General features: G+C 50.2%; 1 protein-coding gene across 1 annotated transcript in view; it reads right to left on the reverse strand.

Annotated features, from left to right (window-relative positions):
* Positions 1-23,251, reverse strand: part of ATXN10 (ataxin 10) — a 159,069-nt gene extending 135,818 nt beyond the window's left edge. The window contains exons 1-2 of the mRNA XM_045083699.1: positions 22,909-23,251; positions 1,897-2,088 (exon numbers count right to left, since the gene is read on the reverse strand). Of these exons, the coding sequence (XP_044939634.1) occupies positions 1,897-2,088; positions 22,909-23,024 (308 nt within the window). The 5' untranslated portion in view covers positions 23,025-23,251. The remainder of the gene's footprint in view (positions 1-1,896; positions 2,089-22,908) is intronic.
* Between the last annotated feature and the right edge of the window lie 1,253 nt (positions 23,252-24,504).

Below are 24,504 nucleotides of genomic sequence, written 5' to 3' on the forward strand. Positions count from 1 at the left end.
TTATCGTACACTTCAAGTGCGCTAGCATTCCTGAGGGCAGAACCAGGCCACCGGGGGACCTGGGCAGAGCGGCGGAGGCAAGTGGCGTTAAGCAATCTCATCTGAAACACCCACAGCCCTGGGTGGGAGATCCTGCTTGCCCTGACTTCCAGAGGGGAAGACCGGTGCTCATGAAGGTCAGGGTCCCGATATAGGGTCCCGTGGCTGTTCAAGGGACCGAGCAGTCACCCACGACAGGGTTAGCAGGTGTCTCTAGGCAGATACGACAACTGCTTTCAAGCTGAGCTCTGGAGTCCCAGAGAGCGTTCCCTGGCTCGTCTACTGTTCATGGAATGAGGGACTGTCGGGCAAGTTCCTTAACCCGAGCCACAGTTTCTTCTTCTGTAAAAGTGGGAAAACGGTAGCATGCTATTTCTTGGGTTTGTTCTAAAAATAAAATAAGACACTGCAGTTAAGCCCTGGGGACAAAGCCCGGTGTGGAGGGCAGGCCCACCGAATGCTCGCATCCTTCCCAGCGAGGCGAGCCAGGCACCACGATGAATTCGCCAGCCCGCACTCAAGAGTTTCTGTTCTAAGGCTCTCCCTTTCCTCCCCGATCACATCAGAGGGGCTCCCCTGCCCGGAAAGGGACAAAACAAACTAGCCTCTGCCCCTGGCTTCAGTTTCTAGCACATTAACTAGTTATATTTTAAGATGTAAACTATTATTAGCAACATTATTACCATTTCTATGCATTTACCTGCAAAACGGACAGCAGGGTCTGCTCAGTATGGAGTGAAACAACCTCGGCATTCTCCCCTCCACTTGATCTTAAAACTCTCACTCATCACATCAAAGCCTCAGGTCCAAGACTGTCTAGGCAGCAAAGGGGGTCCCTCAAGAGGCTCTGGACTAGCCCAGCTCCACCCACCGCAGCAGCGAGAGAGGCCTGGAGGCTCTGTCTACTTCAAGCCCAGGAAAGAAAGGGGAACGTGCTCTTTGTGGCTTCCGATTTCATCTCAAGTAAAAATTTGTAATAAAAAGCAGATTCCAGGGGCACCTGGGTGGCTCGGTGGGTTAAAGCCTCTGCCTTCAGCTCAGGTCATGATCTCAGGGTCCTGGGATGGAGCCCTGCATCGGGCTCCCTGCTCAGCGGGGAGCCTGCTTCCTCCTCTCTCTCTCTGCCTGCCTCTCTGCCTACTTGTGATCTCTGTCAAATAAATAACATCTTTAAAAAAAAAAAAAAAAGCAGATTCCATTAAACCGAAGAGGAAAGGTGCTCAGCTCTGGGAGGGGAGACCAACAAGCAAAAGAACGGGAACAGCATCTGGCAATTCTCTTCTTAACTACTTCCAACAAGGTGCCCCTTCTAAAACAGGCGGAAGGAGAGCTCGCACCTCTGCACGGTCTAAAGGAAATCTTAGAATAGGCCATCTTAGAAATCTACAAGGCACGCTCCTTGTTCCAAGCCAACACAGGCTAACTAATTAAAACACTAAAACTAAATATTTACAGCTACGAAAAGTGAGGCCCAGAACTGCATATGCCTTTAGAAAGGCAGAATCCAGGATTGGAGAATTAAAATTAAGTTGAAATCACTGTGCTGTATGTCTATAACCTAAGAGTTCAAAACATACATTAGAAATACAAAGAAGAAAGGACCTTTGTATGTAACCCCTAATGTTAAAAACACTCTGTCATAGGTCGTACCATTTATATGCTCGCCTGCAAGTGTCCAGTGGCAAGACCGCAGGGTGCCTATCGCCTGGAGACGGAATCTAGCCTTGTGGTTACCACTGGGTAATAACACTGTGATCCCCAAACTATTTCTTGCCCGTAAACCTGCAAGACAGCCCAGCAGTCACATACGCAAGGAAAGAGGATCAGAGGATCAGTGGGCACCACAAAGAAGGCTACCTGATAGAGTTCTGGTTCACAGGACACTCGATGCAGGCATTCCGGAGACACCGGAAGCACTCCGTTATCAGCTGCAGGCTGGACGCCAGATGCTCTGCCTGGGACGGGTCTCTGCAGGCCAGCTCAACAGCATGGGTAGATTTCTTCAAGATGTCCAGGACTCTCTGGAAGATAGTCCTGGGTGCAGTTTCTCTGAAAAAAGGATGAAACTGTTACAAACCAGAGGAAAACAAATCTAATCACTGAATGTCCTATTCAGAAAGCTGCTTGCACTTACTTCCATGGACCTGCAGGCCAACCTGTCTGTTCTCACTCTGTAACTTACAAGACAAAATCAAAGAGCTACAAACCTGGAGCGCTTAGCCAGACACATTCTCAGAAACCTTTTCATGTGTTATTAAGACAAGTGAAACCGAGAGGAATTGAGTAACTTGCCCGTATCACTGGGCTAATAACGGGCAGAGCCCCATTTCTGAAAGAAGCCATCTGACATGGTACCCGCACCGCCTGCGACAACCCAGATGCCCGTCTCCGGGGAGGGTCTGTGCTTGGGGATCCATCCTTAATCAAAACAGAAGATCTACATTCTCTGTTCTAGAAAGACAATCTAGCCACACCCACCACCGCCCAACATGTACCAAAATACAATTTCCAGAAACACTATCCATTAAGCTGTCTGGGAGGCCAACCCGCTCACTGTTCATTTTCTAGATACAGAGAAGCCAGCAATACGGCCGGTATATACTGGACTGCACAGGGGAGAGTGGGAGAGGAGGAGGGAGGGAGGAGATAAACAGGGAGAAACACACAGAGACTGAGATGGGGAGAAGGGGGAGGCGGAGAGGGGGAGAGGGCGAGCAGCGCGAGCGAGCGAGGGCGTCCTTCCACCGAGAACGCATGCCCAGGGGAGAAAAATGAACATGTGGCCAGTCCCCCGGGGCATCTCAGCTCCCACATGCTCTCCTCCCAGGAGCAAGGCCCACACCGGCAACCACTACAGGGCTACAAAGGTAAGCAATTTCGTGCAACGTGGCTCAAAAACGTGAAGCCGCCTTCCTCGCCCCACGAGTCTCCTGAAGCAGCAGCCCCTGTCTGACAGTCAGAAGAGCGACTGCTGTGCCAGACAGCTGGGGAGCTTCTTGCCGAGGACCCTGACCGCACGAATGCTCGTCTCTGGCCCGGTCACGCCAGCCCAGCACCCTGCAGCTCTTCCTCCCCTGTGCCAGGTCAGCAGGGAGCCCCCAGTCCACACGAACCGTGGACACCAAGCCACCCAAGTCACTGGGCCGGCTCAGGGGCTGGCAGAGCCCCTCCACGCATCTCCCCCGCGCAGGGCAGGGCCCAGAGACATGCCCCTCCTTGAGCTTCAGGACCCCAAGTCCCTGTCCTGCAACTGGCATCTTTTCAGCTCATGGACAGAGGGCGTAAGTCACATGATTTGTCAGCGACTGGGTGACCAAATGAAACCGTAAAAGCCCAAGGGTACGGTACTCACCCCATCTCAGGGACTGTAAGAAACAATTACCCACATAAGCCATTTTCAGTGATGATTTGCCATAAAGAAAATTCGCGAACACTCTCCAGACATCTTTAAGGAGTACTAAATACAGTGCAGACATTGACATGCTAAGAAAACACCAAAGAGTTTCCAACACGTCAAAGGATGCTGAGTGTGATCAGGAGTGCTCCAACAGGGAGTAAGTCTCCTCATGTGCCCCCACTGCGCAAGGTTTCGATGGCAGCCGTCATGGAATGTCACGGTCAGATAAAAGAAGCGACCGCCTGAATCGCATGCAGTAACGCCTCTTTTCCTACCGAGACGGCATCATCCGGCCCAGGATCAAGAAGCCGACATGACCTCTCCCCACCCGTCCTTTGCAAGGTAACCTCACACGGACACTACCTCGCTACTCTGAACGGTCTTCCCAGAAGCCATCACATCGAAAGCTTCGGACTCAAACTGTGGTAGACGGAAAAGCAAGATGGGAAAAAAAAAAAAAAGAAACCACTGTTCTTGGGAAAACTGGAGGACTGATATTCCAACCACGCAACAATTAGTAAGTTCGAGAACCTATCCTATGAGTGACTCCCGAGGCTGCACAATAATGTGTCACATGTGCACCAGGCCTTTCTCCTTGGTTAGACTTTTAACCAAAAGAAAAATGTTTAGCTGAGCTAAGGCCAACTGCCATCTTCCTAAAGTGACTATTAACGGCTGCCAGAGAATCATCATGGTAGCCCTCCCTGGGCACACGGCAATTCGCGCTTGTGCCGTGAAGAGAAGTAGGACCGCCTGGGGCTGTGAGCACTGCCATTTGCTCTCCCCGGGCTGCGCACCCATGGATTCCTGAAAACACCAGGCATTTGCAAACCTCTCTGCTCCAACGTATGCCCTCCCCCTGAATGCGCCTTCTACACAACGCCCACCCAAGTGTCCGCCTACAAAATCCTGCATCTCCTTCCTGAAGCCTTTGGAAAACTCCCAGGCCGGAGAAACTCTCCACTTCTCCAGGTGGACCAGCGCCCCTGTCAACGTCCCAGTGTCACTCCACCGGTAAGACGGACTACGTAAGACTTCCCCACATCAGATGACACTCCCTTCTCCAGCACAGCTCCCCGGCTGGCCCATAAACCACCGGGAAACAGAGCCTATCCTCTGTATTTCCCTACCTCTAGGGCCCAGAACTGGCATCCACTAATTGTACTGACTCAAGCTGCCAACAGCGACGAGGCACCAGCGCGCTCGGTGGCATCTGCCTGCCCCACGGATGCGCACTGGGCGGGACCTGAGCAGGTGAGCAGCGGCACTCACATCCGGGGCTGCAGCAGCGGCAGAAAGAGACCTACCCAGGCATCCGCCCGACTCTCCCCCTCCGGTCAGGAAATCCATACGTCCTGGCTTCCACATCTCCTTTACCCTCGGAAAAGGGACATGTTTTCCAAAAGATGGTAGACGTCTTATGACTGATAGTTCACAAACATCAAATTTTTCCTTCTCCGTGGGTGACATCATGGATGACCCTAAAGGGGGAAATGTAACCCTACTGATAACCGTCCCGTAAATTTCTGGAGAGCAAAGACTGTCTGTTAGAGATGTCTTGCTCCCCTAGAAAGAGAAGGAATTAAAACCTGTTCTCTAGAGCGATACAATAAATGGTTGTAGACTTTACTCGCCACCGTTGTGTACAATACCTGATCAACTTCCACCAGGTGGGGAAAGAGCTTTCATTCGCTACCAGCAAGAACTGGGGAAACACCCAACAGTCTCATGTATACTCTGTGCTCCTCCACAGCCTTGAAAGAAAGTTATTTGGTATAACAGATCCCAACAGCCCTAATGTACTCTGTCTTCAAGTTTGAAGCTCACCGTCAAGGCACTGCGGCTAAAGACCTGAAATGATCAACAACAGACCCCAGAGCAGTAAAGATCAATCGCTCCCACATTACAAATGTTACTATTAATAACAGTAATTGCTGTCACTTCTGCTTTCACCAAACGAACACAAAATATTCAGAGTCTTTAAAAAGCTTAGCTACTTTATCCACAGAAGGCAGAAAGTACTTAGGAGGACAATTAAAATTCAACTGTTAGACACTCCTATTAGATAGGAATGCATACCCCGAAGACAACGTACAAATGAAATGTTACATTACAGAAACAAAAAAAAAGGCTTTGAATTCTACAAAAGGTAGAATTTCATTTCCTTCAAGTCTGAACAGATCTGTAGGTTGAATCTTGGCAAGTCCCGTCTCAGTAAAATTAAAGAAAACTCCCCGTGACCGTATATCAGAGATTAGACAGGCCCGCGGTCCCATGGGCACACACTTTTTCCCGTCAGTCATTCGTAGGCTGGACCTCCTCCTGAAAAGGAAGCCAAAGGCTCATCGGGCCGGCCCAGCCCTGCCCTGCTGAGACTTCCTACTCCAGAAAAGGATTCACACCTTGCAGACAAGTTCCAAGACTAAGAATCACTGGCTGTTATTTAAAACCACAGCCCCACCTCCACCCCCACACCCCCTGATCTGACCAGGATGGACTGAACAAAATAAAACAGAAAATAAAAACATTTGCCCTTCCTGCCGGAAAGAGCTGAGGGCAGAATTCGGAGGCTCATCTCTGCCGGCCTGGGAGCTCTCCGCTTTCCCTCTTCTGCTCCATCTGGGACTCTCAAGCTGTCCCTGAAGGCTCAGACCAGTCCATTTACCGAGAACAGGCCAGCGAGTAAACACTTGGGACTAGAGGGCCTGACAGGCTCAGCCACCACTCGACAACGCCGCCCTCAGAGCAAAAGCAGCTGCAGACGACATCTGAGCGCACAAACATGGCTGAGTGCTAACAAAGCTCTCCTTGGGGACACTGACATGTAAAGTTCATGCAGCTTTCTTGTGCCCCAAAGTTTACTTTTTCCAACCACTTAAAAATGTAAAAACTACTCATAGACCATTTAAGGAAGGAGAAAAAAAAAAAAAAGGAAAAGACAGACACGGACATTCTTAAAAGGTGGCAGGGCCCCACCGCGGCCCCAGGATCAGTCTGGCTCCCCTGCTTTAAAGAGTCCATACACATCAGCCCTCCCCCACCCCCCAAAATGACACGCTTCCCCCCTTCTCACTGTCCTCACGATAGTCAAAATTCATCTCTCATCCGAATCAGACTGCAAATGCACAACGCCGAGTGAAAGAAGCCAAGAAAAGGTGCAACCGGCAGGTAAACCACTGGCTGGCGTGTCCAGGAGCAGCACTGCCTTCAAAGAAACCCGACAGGTGACAGCGTGGCCACGGGCTCTGTGGGGGGTCAGAGGAAGGCACCCCAGATGCATCTAGGACGGCGTGTTAGCCACAGCTATCAAGCTTTGGAAGGAAATATATGGAGAATGTCTTTATAATCTCAGGCAGAGAAAGACTGCGTATATAAGGCCTCCTTAAGAACCTTATTTGGAAAAGTGGTCTCAGAGCAGAGAACCGGATAAGGAAGCGCCAGGCCCCTTCCTGGGAGACGGGGATGGAAAGCGAAGGTGTACCTGGTGCACCACAGGGAAGGCGGAGGGCTCGCGGAAAGGCAGCCCGGAGAGGGAATGGAAAGGTAAACTGAGTCGGAGGCATGCCGGAACCACACCGTGCAGGGTCAAAGGATCCTGGCTTGTATCCTAACGGGAAAGCCCCAGAAGGCTCTAGTGCCCTGCATTCTGGGGGACCCCTCTGGCTGCTCTGTGATGAACAAACCACAGGGGATGAAGAGAAGGCACCAGGAGACCAATTAGAGCCCTGTTCTAGGACAAGAGCGGCAGAGACGGAATAAGCAAAGATCAGACTCTGATATATTCTCAGGAAAGAGTGGATGAGATCTGCCAACAGAATGTGTCATGAGGCCATCTGAGAAAGGGGACTTGGGAGAACCCCAGAACTGTGGCCCACGCCACATCAGGAAAGATGTCCGTGCAGCTCGCCAAAAGGGAGAAGGCTGCCCGGAGATACCCAGGGGGTGGGGGGCTCTGCGAGCTGGGGCTGGTGAGGCTGGAGGTGCTTTCCAGAAACGACAAACCATGCAGGAGGCAGAGCGATCCACAGGTCTGGAATTCGGAAGGAAAGCACAGCCAGGGCAGATGTTCCAGCCACCAGCAGACGGAGAGGACTGGAGCACGAGACTGAACAAGGTCGCTCGGGAGTGAAGCGGGCACAGGGCAGGGGAGAGGAGCCGTCTGAGTCTGAGGATGGAGCCCCCGGAGCCCCTAGAGCCCGAGCCCCAGGAGGGAGCCGCCAACGAGAAAGGTGATTCAGAAGAGGGTGACGGTGTGCAAGGCAAGCGAAGGAAGTGTTTCCAGGAGGATGGGAGCCCCCAGCGACGGCGGCCGGAAGGTCGGGGGAGCGAAGAATGAGGAATACCACTGGTTAGTGACGTGTTAGCGACGTGAAACGGGCTCGAGAGAACGAGAAACGGAGATAGGTAAATAGAAATCACTGTTTGGGGAAGTTCCATTAGGACGGGGAGCAGGAAAAGGGGACCACAGCTCAGGGACCACAGCTCAGGGACCACCGAGCTTTCTCACCAGGGGAGAAACTACAGCAGATGGATCATCGGATGAAGATAATCCAACAGAAATGGTAAAACGGACAATTTAAGAAGGGGGGGATTATGGGAGCAATGCCTGTGAAAGGGAGGGAGGTCGAGCGTGCAGGTCCGGGGGCGGGGGGGACGGGTGGCATTCGGAGCAGGACTGTTCCTCCACAGCCACAGAAGCGGAGGCAGGGGACAGTCGCGGAACAGGTAGCTGGGGAGAGGGGGCCGGGGAGTCCTGGAAATAACCTTCTAGCCGCTCCTCTCTACTCAGTGAAACAGGAAGCCAGGAGTGAGGATGAAGGAGACACAACGGAAAGTTAAGGAAAGGGAAAGGCGGGACCTGGTTGACCAGGACAGCAGGAGGCCGAATGGAAGAGGGAGACGCAGAGCACTGCCAGGCCGCGCTAAGGCAGTGACCTTAATGACCAACCTAAACACAGACCCATCAGCACCGGTACGCAGGGATCGTCAACCAGTGAGCAAGGCTGTGAGCAAGGCTGTAAGCTTGCCTCGAGCCTGGCTCAGCTACCTGGGTGCGGCCACAGAGGACACAGCAAGCTGGCTTTATCCGGAGCCGGAGACGTCCCAGGGAAGCCTGAGGCCAAGTTAACAGAACAGACAAGGGAAGCCCTGGTGGATACACCAGCAACTGCCTTACCACCAACCCATCCATCTAAAGTGGCTCAGAAGGACAATGTGAACCTGAGGAACGCAAGGGACAGCAATTAGCAGCAGGGGGATCGGGGTGCCGGGCTGGCTCCCTCGGCAGCGCATGGAACTCTTAATCTCAGGGCTGTGAGTTCAAGCCCCACATGGGCATGGAACCTACTTGAAATTTAAACAGAAACAGAGAAAAAGTAGTAGGATCAACCAACTGTAGGTCCTGGTCAGACTGAAGACCCTTGCGGGAGGTGACCTAGAGAAGATCAAACAGGGGGCCAGAGTGGGACCCCTGAACAGACTGTGGCGGGAAGGCAGCTCTGGTTAACGAGAAGGCCCCAGTGGCGCTGACAGTGAGTGGTTAGCTGGGGTGAAGGTCAAGCTCATTGACAGAGAGAAAGAAAAGTCAAGGAACAAAAAGGCTGGAGCAATGATCTACGTGAACACTGGAACAGCCACGATTTAAGACAGGACAAGCACTGCAGACTTAATAGCGACCTCGAGTTCATTCTTCAAGGAACGAGGTGAAGTGACCCAAGGAATTCTTCTAGCGGCAAGAGTGACCACACATGTGGTACACACTGATGGCGTGAGACCGAAAGCTGGAGGAGCTCCAGGGGAGAAGGTCTGGAAGCAGCCAGGGCCCTCCAGGAGAATGCCTAGCACGCCTTCCACTGCAGGGCACACGGGAGAGAGCAAAGAGCCTCCCACTTGGAAGACCTTCCGGAAAGGCATCCCTCAGAGGCGAGCTGAATTTCACTTTGATCAAGAAGATCAATGTTCAGAGAAGGAAATGAAGACGCTCAAATTTTGGGGGAGGACAAATGTGAGGGCTTCGAGAGCTGAGGAGTCAGAAAAGGTTCATACAAAGCCTTGAGGGAATCGGGGAGTAACAAAACCTAGCTCACCAAACAAATGAGAAAATCAGCTTGTGCATTTCCACCCATAAATACGCCTGTCGAGTTTATTTTCAGGGGCACAGAAACCACAAGTCACTCTGGGGAGACGGAGGTCTCTGCGCTACTGAGGTTTTCCATCATGTAATGGTATATCGCACCATTCGTCATCTTTAACGCCCTTTGATAAAGCTGTAACTATTCTCAAGGACAAAGACAACCACAAAAACACATAAAATCGTGCTTATTACGTGCCAGGCGCTTCCCTGAGCCCAACATATACCATGGCTCCAATGAGAGCGTCGCTGGCTTACACGCGGTCCCCTGGCTCGGACATGACTCGTCCACGTCTGCGGCAGGCAGGGCGGGGGACAACGCAGGCAGGCCCGGGATTCCTGGCCTCGGCCTGACTTCCCTTGCCCGCGGTCCAGGGACCACTACAGAAGACTGGAAGAATGAAGCGCTGAGAAATTCTGCTCTGAGGGCACTGGCGGTCACAGTCCCAGCCTTATTTATTTTGACTTGCTGGCTCCAACGCTTTCCTGTCTGTTCTGTCCATTTAAGAGAATTGAATGAGCGGTGGCTTACCCTGACCACATCTGTATTTTGAAGTTGAGTCAGAACACCTTACCAAATCGTTCCATGGGGTCCTCCGGCTCACGGCCTAGGTAAAAATAAAGCAAACTGTCATCCTGCTCTGTGAAGTGCTTTTTATAGCATCACTGAGTTGATGTTCTCGCTCAACAAAGCTGATCTGAATCACGGTTGAGTCAAGATGCCATATGGTGACCTTAGCGAGGCTGACGACTCCTGTGGGTTTTGGGGGGGGTTTTCGTTTTGTTTCATTTTTTGTTTTTGTTTTGGAGCAGCCGGAGATTGTTGCTGGCCAGAGACTCAGTAATGTTTGGGGAAAACCTAGGTGAGTATGCATATACACAGAAAGACAGGTTTATTTCTGAGTTCCATAGTACGTTGACTCTAACGTGCTCATTCTATTTCCTTCCTGAAAGTTCATCAATGTAGTTATACAAGTAGTTAGGAATACCAAGGCTTTTTTTCTTTACCTTCAAAATCATAGTCCTCTGTCGTATTTGGCATTTTTTTCTATACTTTCCTTGCTAGAGTCCTTTGTCTACACTCTCTCTTTATGCTGAATGACTCAAGAAAATATTTAAGAAACAATAAACACCCCATCAAGTGCTCATTCCGTGCTGGCTCTTCGAGCAGGCTCTGAGGATACAGAGGTAATGAGGAGAAGCCTGCCCTCGGGCTGCTATCACTCCAGCGGGTCGGCAGGTGGTGACAGGTGATTCTGACACTCCGGGAAGTTCTTTCCAAGAGGGAGGCGCAGAGGGCCACAGGGAAAACAGGGCAGGAGGCAGGCTTTAAGGAGGAGGTGACATGGTGATTGAGGGAAAAATGATCTGTGCGTACGCACAAAGGAATGGAGGCATCAGACGATACTTACAAACGCAGTATCCCAGCATTTGAACTCTGGCTATGTTCCGGGCCGACTACAGCTCTTCGCACTGATCAGCTACCATGACAGTGCTAAACGCTGGCACGTGTGGAGTCAGCAAAGAAAAGCAAACCCAACTAAAAGCTCTGGAGTGGCCAGAACAATCACTACAGACCGGCTCTTGGACACTCTCCTCACAGCCAGCGGCTCCCCACCGCGCTACGCAGTTTGACGCGTACGGAGCTGCGTCCAAGACCCTGGTCCCACCTGCCAGGTCTCCCCTCCATTCCAAACAATGTAATCAAGGTTCTTTTAAGAATATATAAATACACAGCCCGGCCTTAAAACAAGACACGTATGTCCACGCTCAAAAACTGAACGGAAACGCTCAGCTACCATCACGTCTAAAACCGAGGAGTGAAGCTCGCTCGCCCAGGACGGGCAGAAGCCCCCTCCGCCGTGTGGCAATCAGGGCCAACACGGGGAAGTCAGCACCAGGCTGGGCCTCCCCTGCACTCGGAGACAGAAGGGTGCAGTAGGAATTACCAAAACTCCAAGGCCACAGCGGGCGTTGGTGGTATAGTGGTGAGCATAGCTGCCTTCCAAAACTCCAAGGCCATCCAAATATCCATCGGTAAGAACAAAGGGAAATTATCATCTATCCCTGTGCCGGGAGACCTTACAACAGCCAGAGTTAATGACCTGGCCCTCCGCGCGTGAAAACCGGCAGCACTCAAAGGCACAAGGTAAATGACAGGCCAACCGTACCAGTGTCCCCCTTCTGAAACCAAGAGGGAAGTGCAGGATCAGAGTGAACAAGGAGCCCTCCTACCACCATCCAACCCCCCGCTGGTGATCAAGCCCTGACGTGTGATCCCTCCCGTGACCATGACAGCGCGCGGTAGAAAGGACAGGTCACTTCCACGATTCTAAAGACGCTCCAGCGTCCACCTTGAGCACACTCTCCTGGCTCGCTGGCAGGAATGAGCAGCCCTAGGGAAGGGTCCACGTGGCAAGGACTGAAAGCCTAACCCAAAACCTGGCGAGAGCCTGGAATCAGGCCTCCAGCCAGTCGACTGTTCACCAGGCTGGCTGACCTGGTGAACAGCCTGACGGCGACCTCAGGAAAGACACTAACCCAGATCCACCCAACCAAGCATCTCCCAACCCTCACAGGCTGCAGGACACCATAAACGTGTGGCTTCAAGCTGCTACCTTGCGGGGCAATTTGTTCCCATGCAGAGGGCATTAACAGTCTGGGTAACATTTTGGCCTTTGAGAGAAGACAAAACTTGAACGTTTGTTGATTTTGCTAGAGAAATGCGTGGGTACTCGTTAGACCATCTCTTCTATCGCCCACCGTAAAGCACGGACATTTTTATGTATTTGTGGTCTTGATTTGTCAGAAGTTTAAAAATAAGCAACCAAACCAACGAAAACACTAGGATGAAAACTAATGAAAAGCCTCAATTTCCTTTTCCAAAGACTACACAAGCATGGGTGTTCTGAATGTCAGTTCCTAAAGCAGTCACTCCACGCAAACACATCTAAATTCCTCTGCCTAAGCACAACACTGCTCATTTCAAGTACCTGCTTTTTTTTACTGGAAGTTCTTAGAGCTTCTTAAAATTATTTAATATTGCCAAAATACCTTTCTACCAAGGGATCATAACTGTGGCATGAAATTACTGCCCACATCTTAGATCTGAAAAACCATTTTTCTTCCACTAAGTTTCTTGTTCTTATACCTATTTTTTATTCCAAAGTTTCAGAGACCATTCCAAAAGCTTATTAAAACAAGAACTGGGGCTCAGTGGGTTAAGCCTCTGCCTTCGGCTCAAGTCATGATCCCAGGGCCATGGGATCGCGTCCCGCATCGGGCTCCCTGCTCTGTGGGAAGCCTGCTTCTCCCTCTCCCTCTACCCCACTTGTGTTCCCTCTCTTGCTGTCAGATAAATAAAATCTTTATAAAAAAAAATAAAGTAAGGACCGGACCATAGAAATGAGATGAAATTAAAGACTTTACAAGCGTGACTTTAAAATACACAAAATTGGGCGCCTGGGTGGCTCACTCATTAAGCATCTGCCCTTGGCAAAAGGTCATGATCCCAGGGTTCTGGGATCAGGCCCCACATTGGGCTCCCTGCTCATTGGGGAGCCTGCTTCTCCCTCTCCCTCTCTCTCTGCTTGTGTTCCCCCTCTCGCTGCCTCTCTGTCAAATAAATAAATAAAATCTTAAAAAATAAAATAAAATAAACAAAATTCCCAACAGCCACCACTCATTTCTTTTCACTTTGCACCCTGACTAGAGCCTGCAATGTCAGGGTCTGCTGGGCACCAGATGCTCACCAGGCCCTGTTCTAGACTAAGCATATATAGCACACTCTAATACCTGCATCGATCAACCCTACAAAGCAAGCATTGTAATACCCATTTTCTTTCCAGAGGGAGGAGAAGAGCAATAGCTTACAGGCAGAAAATTGAGATACAATGTTACATGCATTGAAATACACAAATCATGTTAAGTTTAATGAGTTCTGACCAATGCATGCCCCCAGGCAACCAATACCCCCAGTAGATAAAGCCCACTTCCTTTGCTCCAGAAAATCCCCTCCTGTTCCTTTCCAGTCACTTCCCAGCCTCTTTGGACAAGCACCGTTCAGAGGTGTGTCGGCACTGATCAGCCTGGCCTGTTGGGAGAACTTCCTAAACACAAACGAGCACTGCGTACTTGGCGTCTGGTCTCTTTCACTTGCCGTGTCCCTGGGATCTGTCTGCACTGCGTTCTACTGCACTGGTGGTTCGTTCATGTAAGTTTCCAGATAGTTTCAGCCATTTCCACTGGGGGAAATCTGAGGTGTTTCAAGCATTTGGCTGTATGTCTTCTGTGGATGTATGTTCTTGCCAGAGTCATAGGCAGGTGTATGTTAAACTTTACAGAAAAACTGCCAAAATGTTCCCCAGGGCAGGTGCACCATTTACACACCAGCAATCTATGAGAGTTCCAGTTGCTCCACATCCTCGCCAAAATTTGGTGCCGTCATTTTAATCATAGCCATTCCAATGGGTGTGCAGAGGTATCTCACTATGGTTTTGTTTGTAAAAGCTTTATCGAGGGGCATCTGGGTGATGCAGTTGGCTGCCCATCTGACACTTCATTCAGCTCAGGTCACGATCTCGGGGTTGTGGGACTGAGCCCCACGTCAGGCTCCACACTAGACACAGAGCCTGCTTAGGAGTCTCTCTCTGCCCCTCCCTCCTCTCAAAAATTAATTTTAAAATTTCAAAAATAAAAGTTTTATTGAGATATAATTTACATAACACATAATTCACCCATTTCGAGCGTATAACCTGACTCATCTTTGTATAATATTAATTTTTTTTATTGTGGTAAAATGCAATACAGTGGTCCCCCTGCCCTTATCCACAATTTGGCCTTCCACAGTTTTGGTCACCCACAGTCAACCACAGTCCACAAGCAGACGACCACTCTCTGATGTCCCATCAGATCAACAGCAGCCTAACGCTACGTCATGATGTTACATCATTCAGCTCATCTCATGGCGCCATGGCGTACTGTTATCATCTCACGTCATCACAGGAAGGGCGAATACAGCACAGGGAGATACTCTGAGAGACCACACTCCTGTAGCTTTTATCACAGTATGCGATCACTGTTCTATTTTACTACTAGTTACGGCTGTTAATCTCTTACTGTGCCTCACTTATAAATTAAATGCTATCACAGTATGGATAGGAGAAAACATCTACAGTTTCAGGTATCCACTGAGGGTCCTGGAACGTGTCCCCTGAGGATAAGGGGAGAGTACTACTGTGTACCTAACATAAAATTTTGTCATTTTGACCATTTTTTAAGTGTAAAATTCAGTGGCTTGAATTATGTTCACATTGTTGTATAACCACCACCATCTAATTCCAAAACTTTTTGAATACCCCAAAGAGAAACTCTAGAACCATGGGCATTAGCTCCTCCCCACCCCTAACCATGGGTAACCTCTAACGTGCTAGGTACTTTATAAAGCGAATCGTGTATTTGTCATTTTATGTCTCGTTTCCTCCATGGAGCATGTTTTCAAGGTTCATTCATATCATAGCACGGATCAGCACCTCACTCCTTTTTGCTGCTCAGTAATATCTCAATGTATGGACAGACCACATTTTATGTACCCACTCATCTGCTGATGGACACCTGGGTCATTTCCATCTTGTGGCCGTTGTAACGCACACCAAGCCGTGGCACACGAGCACCTTTGGAACTTCTGCTCTCAGGTGTGTCTGCGATGCCCACCGATGAGTGGGGCTGCTGAGTAGCACTGGCCTTCTGAGGAGCCCCCAAACCCTCTTCCACAGTAGCTACCCCATCTACCACTTCCGTTGACAATGCCCAAGCATTCCAGTTTCTCCAGGGCTTACTTTCCTTTTTCTGCTATCACAGCTTTCTGAAGAATGTCAAGTGCTACCTCAATTTAATTTGCATTTCCTTAAAGACCAATGACATGGAGCACTTTCTGTGTTTTTTGGACACTTACGCACTATATCTTCTTTCATGAAGCAGAGAATTTTTTCACCCAATTTTTAAATTAGTTTCATCTTTTTACTATGGTGTCGTAGGAGCACTTCGTATATTCTAAAACATGTCCTTTGTCAGACATAGGAATTGCAAGTATTTTCTCAGTTTATGGCTTGCCTTTTCATTTTCTTAATTGTGTCTTGGGATGAGTGTATGTTTTTCATTCTGATAAAGTCTAATGGTAAAGTCAATTTTTTCTTGCATGGTTTGTGTTATCTGTGGGCTAAATAAGAAATGTTTACCTACACTCCAGGTCACAAAGATAATCTCCCATGTTTTCTTCCCAACACTTTACAGTTTTGGCTTTTATGCTGAGGTATTTTTTGTGGAATATGTGGGCCAAAGATCATTTTATTCCGATCAGATCTCAAGTTCTTCCACCACCATTATTAAAAGAAATAGTTTTTAGATTGATTTTGATTTTGAGTTTGCAGATATTTGTCAAAGGGAAGGTATCTAGAAAAGGCCTCAATTTTTCATACAAACATTCGGTGTTTAATAAAAGAGACAGGATCAAATTACTGAACACAAGAAAAACTAACATTAGAAAGTTATTGGGCACATTTTTTTTTTTTTGGTAGTTTTTAAGTAGGCTCCACACCGAGTGTAGAGCCCAATGCGAGGCTTGAACTAGCAACCCTGAGATCATGATCTGAGCTGACACCAAGAGTCAAATGCTTAACCAACTAAGCCACGCAGACGCCCGTCAGGCACATTATTTCAAATAACTATAATTAATATGTTCAAGAAGTAATGAATCTTTTTTAAAAATCAGAGAGAAATTCTGCAATAAGATAACTCAAAATATGTATCTGAAACTAAAAACACAGTGGATAACAGTAGACTAAACACAGCAAAATAGAGGATCAGAATACTAGAAAGCAGATTAGTAGCAAATTTTCAAACAGAAACTCTGAGAAGGGACAACAGAGAAAGGGGCATGTGATACATACAAAATATAGCAAGGGGGTCCCAAGATGGCCCAGTCAGTTAAGCGTCCAACTCTTGATCTCAGCTCAGGTCATGATCTCAGGGCTGTGAGATCAAGCCCCAAGACTGGCTCTGTGCTCAGGGGGGAGTCTACTTGAAGATTCCCTCCCTCTGTACCTCTCTCTCGCTCTGATGAATAAATCAATCTTTAAAATATGTATTTATAGTGAAAGGTTTAACGTGTAACTAAAAGGAAAGGCAAGAATGGGAAAGAAGCAACATCTGTGAAGAAACACCAGCTGATGTACTGATGAAAAAAAATCAAATTCAATGGGGGCGCCTGGGTGGCTCAGTGGGTTAAAGCCTCTGCTTTTGGCTCAGGTCATGATCCCAGGGTCCTGGGATCAAGCCCCGCATCGGGCTCTCTGCTCAGCGGGGAGCCTGCTTCCTCCTCTCTCTCTGCCTGCTTCTCTGCCTACTTGTGATCTCTCTGTCAAATAAATAAATAAAATCTTAAAAAAAAAAAAAATCAAATTCAAGACGCATTATCCAACAGAATAATTCAAAGAAAAGCCAAACATCTCTATCCTCCTGGGCTTTCTATTCTGGAAGGAGGCAGAGCATCAATAAAAAAATCATTACAAAATAATACAAAGTATGTTAAAAAATAGTAAGTGCTCTCTTAAGAAAAGGAAATAGAGTTTATATGGCAAAAGGGGTTCAGAAGGCTGGAGGGAAACAGTTGCACTATTCGGCGGGATGTACAAAACCTGGAAGAAAGTAAACAGAAAAACAATTTTACATTTTTTTTTTTAAGATTTTACTTATTTGAGAGAGAGAGACAGATGAAGACTGTGAGAGAGAGCATAAGCAGGGAAGAGAGGGGGAAGCAGGATCCCCAGCGGGCAGGAGCCTGATGCAGGACTCAATCCCAGGACCCAGGAACCACCACCTGAGCCAAGGCAGACACCCAATCTACAGACACACCCAGACATTCCCAGAAAAACAAGTTTAACTAAACACAGATTGAAGAGGAAAAATAAGCTATCCTGACAGAAGTTAAAAAAAAATATGTATGTATACAAACCTGTATGTTTTACATGAGATTGGAATTAAAGACCAAGCATGTACCATGGGTAATAGGCTACATGTACCAGCAATTCCACAAAAATCTGTCAACGGGGCGCCTGGGTGGCTCAGTGGGTTAAGCCACTGCCTTCGGCTCGGGTCATAATCTCAGGGTCCTGGGATCAAGCCCCCGCATTGGGCTCTCTGCTCAGCGGGGAGCCTGCTTCCTCCTCTCTTTCTCTGCCTGCCTCTCTGCCTGCTTGTGATCTCTGTCAAATAAATAAATAAAATCTTTAAAAAAAAAATAATTGTCAAGCACCTCTAATTATCAGACTCCATGCTAGATGCTAGGGATACGGTGAATGTGATACGCTCGCTTCATCCAGAAGCTTAGCAAATGGGGGTACCTGGGTGGCTCAGTGAAACATCTGCCTTTGGCTCAGGTCATGATCTCAGGGTCCTGGCATCGAGTCCTGTATCAGGCTCCCTGCTCAGTGGGAAGCCTGCTTCTCCCTCCACCTCTCTTCCCTGCTTATGCTCTCTCTCAAATAAATAAAATCTTTAAAAAAAAAAAAAAAAGCTTATCAAATGGAAGAACAATGAGGTATCAGTTTAAGTTTGAGAAAAAATTATAGAAAGGAATATCCAAATGTTACATTACTTCAGGAATGCTCAAGAACCAGAACATAATCTTGCCAAAAAAAAAAAAAAAAAAAAAAAGAGAGAGAGAGAGAGAGAGAGCAGCAGCACTATCTGTAACTTTCTACAACGATGGAAACATTCCACATCTGCACTGACCAACACAGCAGCCACTAACCGCATGTGGTTACTGAGTACTTGAAATGTGACTATTGCCAGTAAGGAACACAACCACTCATTTTACTTATTTCTAATTAATTTAAATCGCCACACACAACTAATGACTACTCAATGGCCAGTGGAGGCACAGAGTTCGACAGTAAGCTCCATTAGGCTCCACATGTTAACCTAAGGGTCCGGCTACATCACAGACAGATGATGGAGAGGTACACCATGAAGGTAACTAAAGGGTTGGAAAACCTCCAGCAAAAACCCCAAAACAGAATTTTTAATGTATCTATATCTTATTTTGTTTCAGAAAGAATTTAATGAAGACTGACAGCACAGCAAAAAAATCACTTGTTAAATAAATGTTAAAAACGCAGATGTGTACATTAAACAAAAGGTAGAAAACAAATGTAATCGGTAAGAAACAGTATTACATTCCATAGAGAAGAAACAGCTGAATAGTATCTTTTTTTAAAATATTTTATTTATTTATTTGACAGACAAAGATCACAAGTAGGCAGAAAGGCAGGCAGAGAGAGAGGAGGAAGCAGGCTCCCCGCTGAGCAGAGAGCCCGATGTGGGGCTCAATCCCAGGACCCTGGGATCATGACCCAAGCTGAAGGCAGAGGCTTTAACCCACTGAGCCACCCAGGTGCCCCTCTTTTTTTTTTTTTTTTTTTAAGATTTATTTATTTCAAAGAGAGAGAGAGAGAAAGAGTGGACAGGAGCCAGCGGAAGGGGCAGAGGGAGAGGGAAAATCTCAAGCAGACTCCGCACCGCACACGGAGCCCAACACAGGGCTCCACCTCATGCTCAGGAGGACATCTGGACCTGAGCCAAGCAAGAGTCTCCGGACGCCGCTCAGTTGGTTAAGAGCTGCCTTCGGCCAGGTCATGATCCCAGCGTCCTGGGATCGAGTCCATCGGGCTCCTTGCTCCGCAGGGAGCCTGACCTCTGGACACTCTGTCTACCTGTGCCGAACTCTCTCTCTGACAAATAAATAAATAAAAAATCTTTAAAAAAAAAAAAAAAAAAAAAAAAAAAAAAAAAAAAAAAAAAAAAAAGAGTCAGACACTTAACAGACCGCACACCCGGGGGGGGGGCGCCCCGCTGAGTACTATCTTAATACTGGTATTTTATGACTCTAAGCAATTTTTTATGGATTTTTGTGATTAAGACACTATTCAAGAAGTAGGCTCTACAATCCAGGGCATGAAGAAGTTAGATTGGTGTATTCATGATCTACTGCTATGTCACAAATGACCCCAAACACAGCAGTTTAAAACGCTACTGCTATGGTCTCACGCAGGTCTGAGGATCAGGAATCTGGGAGTGGCTGAGTGGGGTGGTTCTGGCCTCGGGTCTCATGAGGTTGCACAGATGGCGGAGAAGGTTCCCCTGGATTAAGAACATCACTTCAAAGACAGTTCACCACATTCCTGGCCAGACGGATCTCTCTGCACAGAGGACAGCGTCCTCCTGACTTGGGACATGGCAGCTGACTTAGTGATTTGAGAGAGAGCAGAGAGGGAGCGGCTGCCGTTTCTGACCTAGTCTCAGAAGTCACACACTGTCACTCCCACTGTAATCTATTATATTAAAAGCAAGTGACTAAATTCAGCCCACAAAGGAGAGAGCAATTAACCTCCTCTTGAAGGATAGAGTATCAAAGAATCCGTGGAACATCAAAAACCGTTATAATGGATGGGGCGCCTGAGTGGCTCAGTGGTTAAGGCCTCTGCCTTCGGCTCGGGTCATGATCCCAGGGTCCTGGGATCGAGCCTCACGTCGGGCTCTCTGCTCGGCAGGGAGCCTGCCTCCTCCTCTCTCTCTCTGCCTGCCTCTCTGCCTACTTGTGATCTGTCTGTCAAATAAATAAATAAATAAATACCCATTATAATGGGACAGGAGTTTCCATTCACCCAGGGGTTGTAATGAGATCCTGGGATCCCTTTCCCTGGACATCTAAAAATTAGAATACATTATAACCTTTTCAACTGCTTTCTAAAAGGCAAGAGATTAAACACGACTGGGTTCTCGGTCACTTCCAACCCAACCGTGTTTTCACAGCCAGTACTAAAGAAGTAGCAAGAAACACTGCGCTGTGCGTACAATGTTCCAGCGCCTCAAGTGATTCCACCAAGGGAGCAGTTTCATCCCCACTTTCAGACAAGAGGTCCAGGGAGATAAGCCACAAGTCCTGTCCAGGTCTACCTGGTTCCCAAGGTTTTGTGCTTCTACCTCAGGATGCTTCTCTGACTCCAGCTACTACAGAAGCTGGTGTGTGTAGCGTCACACATATGGAAAGCTCCACAAAACCTATTACTTCAGCCAAGATTGTCATCTATTGTTCCATCAATCACTTTCTTTCCCAGTCTGGTTTGGTGTTTTCTATAGGTTGCTCCCAGGCCTCATTTTGCTTCACTTTGCGTCCCATCCAGCACAGGGTCCGCAGGCCCATCCGCCCTCTGGGTCCCCCTGCACAGGAGGAGCAACGAGTAACTTGCTCAAAGATGGAGGCAGGGACAGAACCAGCACCACAGCCTGTCCTTACAAACCCTCCTGCAGGGCTCTCTGCACCACCAAATCCCACCTCCCCATCCCCAGACCTGCACAGCAGTCCGCCTCCCCCTGGTCTCCAAACTCTGCCTGAAACAAGGACACTGACCCAGAAAAGCTCAAGTCAGATGTGGAAAGCTTCCTTTGCTCACTCTTCCCCAACAATCCAGTTGGACCCTGTCCATTCGACCCTGTAAATATTTTTCAGTACTTACCCTATCCATCCTCATAAACAATGTCCTAGTTCAGGCCATTTTCCCCCCCTTGGGCTTCTGCATCAGCTTCTTAAGTCTCCTGCCTCTAGCTAGCCTCGCCCTCCCTAATTTATCCCCCACATGGCAGTCAGACACTTCTCTGTAATGCCAAGGGCTTATCTTGCCACCCCCCAGAAAGAACGTTCAGGGGCTCCCCATCCACACTCCTCACGACCATCAGGAAGGGCCTTGTAAACTGGCTCAGGGTCTGGGATTGTATCCCAAAGATTACAAAAAGGGATCTGATGTGTGAACGTCTCCTCTGTAGCAGACCTCTTACCCATGTGATTTCATTTAATCCACTCGTCTCCTCTGTAGCAGACCTCTTACCCATGTGATTTCATTTAATCCACTCGGGAGCCCTGCAAAATCTGCACAGGATTCCTTTGCATATACTGTCTTAGTTAGCCCTCTCATCTGTCCGCCAGGCAGCCAAAATAATCTAAAGCCTTTCCTTCCCCACCATCTATCCAACGGGTCCCCAAGTTCCCTCTGGGGAACCTTCTTGTCCAGACCATTACAATTTGCTCACATGGCGTCGTGCAGATGCTCACTCGGTGCACGGCTGACAGCTGAGAATCAACTGCGAGGGGCGTCCACCAGAATGCAGAGGTGCTGAAGCATTAACTCGATCGCTGCATCTCCTTGGAGTATCTTATCAATTACCTACCTCCCCCAGACCCCACAGAGAGCCCAGGGCTTTCACCAGGCCTTCAACAGCTCGCTGCTTCTACTGTGATCTAAGGGAACCCCAGGGCTCAGACCAAGCTGTCCCACTTCAAGATTAGAGGGCCTCTGGGGCCTGATCATCTGGCCCCGCCGGCATGCGGCGGTCCCCTTCTGTGCTCTGTGCGCCCACCCCCCACGATAAAATTATCTGCCGGCTCCCCCACAGCAGAACCTCCCGGGAAAGGACTTCATTGTCCAACTTCACCACGTAGCACAAAGCCTGGAGCACGGGGGCCGTCGATAAACGTCTTAAAGGAAAGGCACACGAGCTGGCGTTGATTTGGTCCTCCGTACCAGCGACCTGGTGGGCATGATCTCCTCTAATCCCACAGCCACCCTCCCAGGGAAATGCTGCCGACCCGGTTCCCCCGCAAACCGAGGAGGACGCCGAGGCCCGGGGAAGACCCAAACACAGTAAAACAAGCACCGACGGACAGTGTCACATACTTTGCATTTTCACACGCTTTATTTATTTCATTCACCCCACTGTACAGTCCCGCGATGGAGTTATTGGTGATAGTCCCATTTTAGACATAAAAAAATCAATAAATGAAAAATAAACACCCACGAAGGCGTGGAGAAGTCGCCAGTACCGCGCGGGCTGGAAGGCCAGGGCCCGGGCAGGTCCGCCGAGTCGCCCTGCGACGGCTGCCAGGGCCCGCCCGGCCGAGCAGGGCGCTCCCGCTCCCCACCCCGCGCGGCCCGAGCCCCGGGGGCGGCCCCACCGCGCCGCGAGGCGGTCCCCGCGGCCGCCCCGGCGTCTCCGCCACGCGCCCCCGCCCGCCAGGACGCCGCTCCCGGCCGGGGCCCCCCGCGCGCGCTCGGCCAGCGAGACGGGCGGCCGGTGGCGCCGGGCTGGCCTGGGACGGGCCCTTCCCGCGCCCGGCTCCGCACCCGGGCCGGCGGGCGGGCGGAGGGCCCAGCCCCCCGGAGCCCCTCGGGCCCGCCGCCCGGGAGGAAGGGCGCCCGCTCCCCGCGCGCCCGCGCCGCCCGGCCGTTACCGGTTCCGCTGCTCTTTGAAGAGCGCCGTCAGCGCGCGGAGGGCCTCCAGGTCCTGGATGGGCGCGGGCACCGTGACGCCCGACAGCCGGGCGGGCGGCGGCCTGGGCGCCGCCATCTTGCCGCGGGCCGCGGGCCGAGCCGGGCGACGACGACGAGCCGGAGCCGGAGCCGGAGCCGGAGCCGGAGGCGCGCGGGCCGCGCAGGCGAGGGGGGAGCACGGCCGCCGCCGCCGGACGCCGCCGCCGCACCCCGCACCCGGCGCGAGAGCGAGGACACGCCTCCAGCCTCCCCTCGGGCTGCGACCCGGACGACGCGGCGCGGGGAGGGGGCGCGAGCGGAAGTCCCGCCCGAGGGGAGGGGGCGCGGGCGGAAGTCCGGGGGGAGGGGCACCGAGAGGGCGCTGGGTCTGAGAGGCGGAGCGCGGGACCCAGGCTCCTCGGGAGGGGGAGAGTCGGCCGGGCCCTGGGCCGGAGTCGGGGCAGGACAGATGCACCCCGAGGAGGAGATGCGGGCGTGGAGGGCGCTGGCAGAACGGGGTGCAGGGCAGGGGCATCCTGAGGAGAAGCGGGCGTGGGGGAGGGGCGGCGGGTGGGGGCAGGGACAGATGCACCCTGAGGAGGGGGAAGGGTCTGGGCACAGAAACGGCTGCAACCTGAAGAGGAGATGCGGGCGTCGGGGCGCTGCAAAAGGGGGTGCAGGGACAGGTGCACCTTGAGATGGGGGCGTGGGGAGCTTGGCAGGGAAGGGCGTGCAGAGATAGGTGCATCCTGAGGAGAAGCGGGTGGGGACAGGGACCGATGCACCCTGGCGGGGGGGAGGGGTCTGGACACAGATGCACCCTGAAGGGGAGATGCGGGCGTGGAACGCAATGCAAAAGGGGGTGCAGGGACAGGTGCACACTGAGGAGGAGACGTGGGGGTGGAGGGTTCTGTGGGAGGGGGTGGGGGTGTCAGAGAGTCATCGGAGGCTCCTTTTAAGAAGGTTAAAGACCTCATTCTGCTGTTGAAATGGGTTGATTGGTGCCCCCATGGACCCACTGGGAAGTGGAGTGGTCTGTCCACAGAGTGCAAGTCCCAGACCCTGAGAGCTCAGTTCCCAGGATGTCACTGGTGATTCCAGATGGTTTACCGGGTACCCTTAAGGTGCTCCCGCTCATCCAGGGCTTAAAATAGAATTAGAAGTTAAGTAGCTGCATTCTCCATCAGTAGGTTAAGAATTGTTTTTTTTTCTAAGGGAAATGAAAATATTTTTTTCAAGACACAAAATTCTGTAAGTGGTTGTAGGTAATTCATGTATTTTCTTTCCACTACCCTTTATCGTATCATGTACTTTCAGTATTGTCAGCAAGCCCTGTGCTGGGCGAGGGGATTCCAGCCCTGAAGGAACTCAAGGCAAATGATAACTGCTGTGGCAGAGAACCGCCCAAATTGCTTTGGGGCATTTCGATTTCAGGAGTCGGAGTGTGTTTATAACGTGGCACTTTTGATATTCTTTGCTAAGGAAAATTTAAAGACACAATAAGCACCACCAGAGTATGCAGGAGAAATGAATCATGCATGTGCAAGTTAGGGGATCACGTAATTCAACCTTAACCC

The sequence above is a fragment of the Mustela putorius genome, unplaced genomic scaffold (assembly GCF_011764305.1).
Source record: "Mustela putorius furo isolate JIRA1106 unplaced genomic scaffold, ASM1176430v1.1 tig00000738_pilon_pilon_pilon, whole genome shotgun sequence".
Taxonomy (NCBI): domain Eukaryota; kingdom Metazoa; phylum Chordata; class Mammalia; order Carnivora; family Mustelidae; genus Mustela; species Mustela putorius.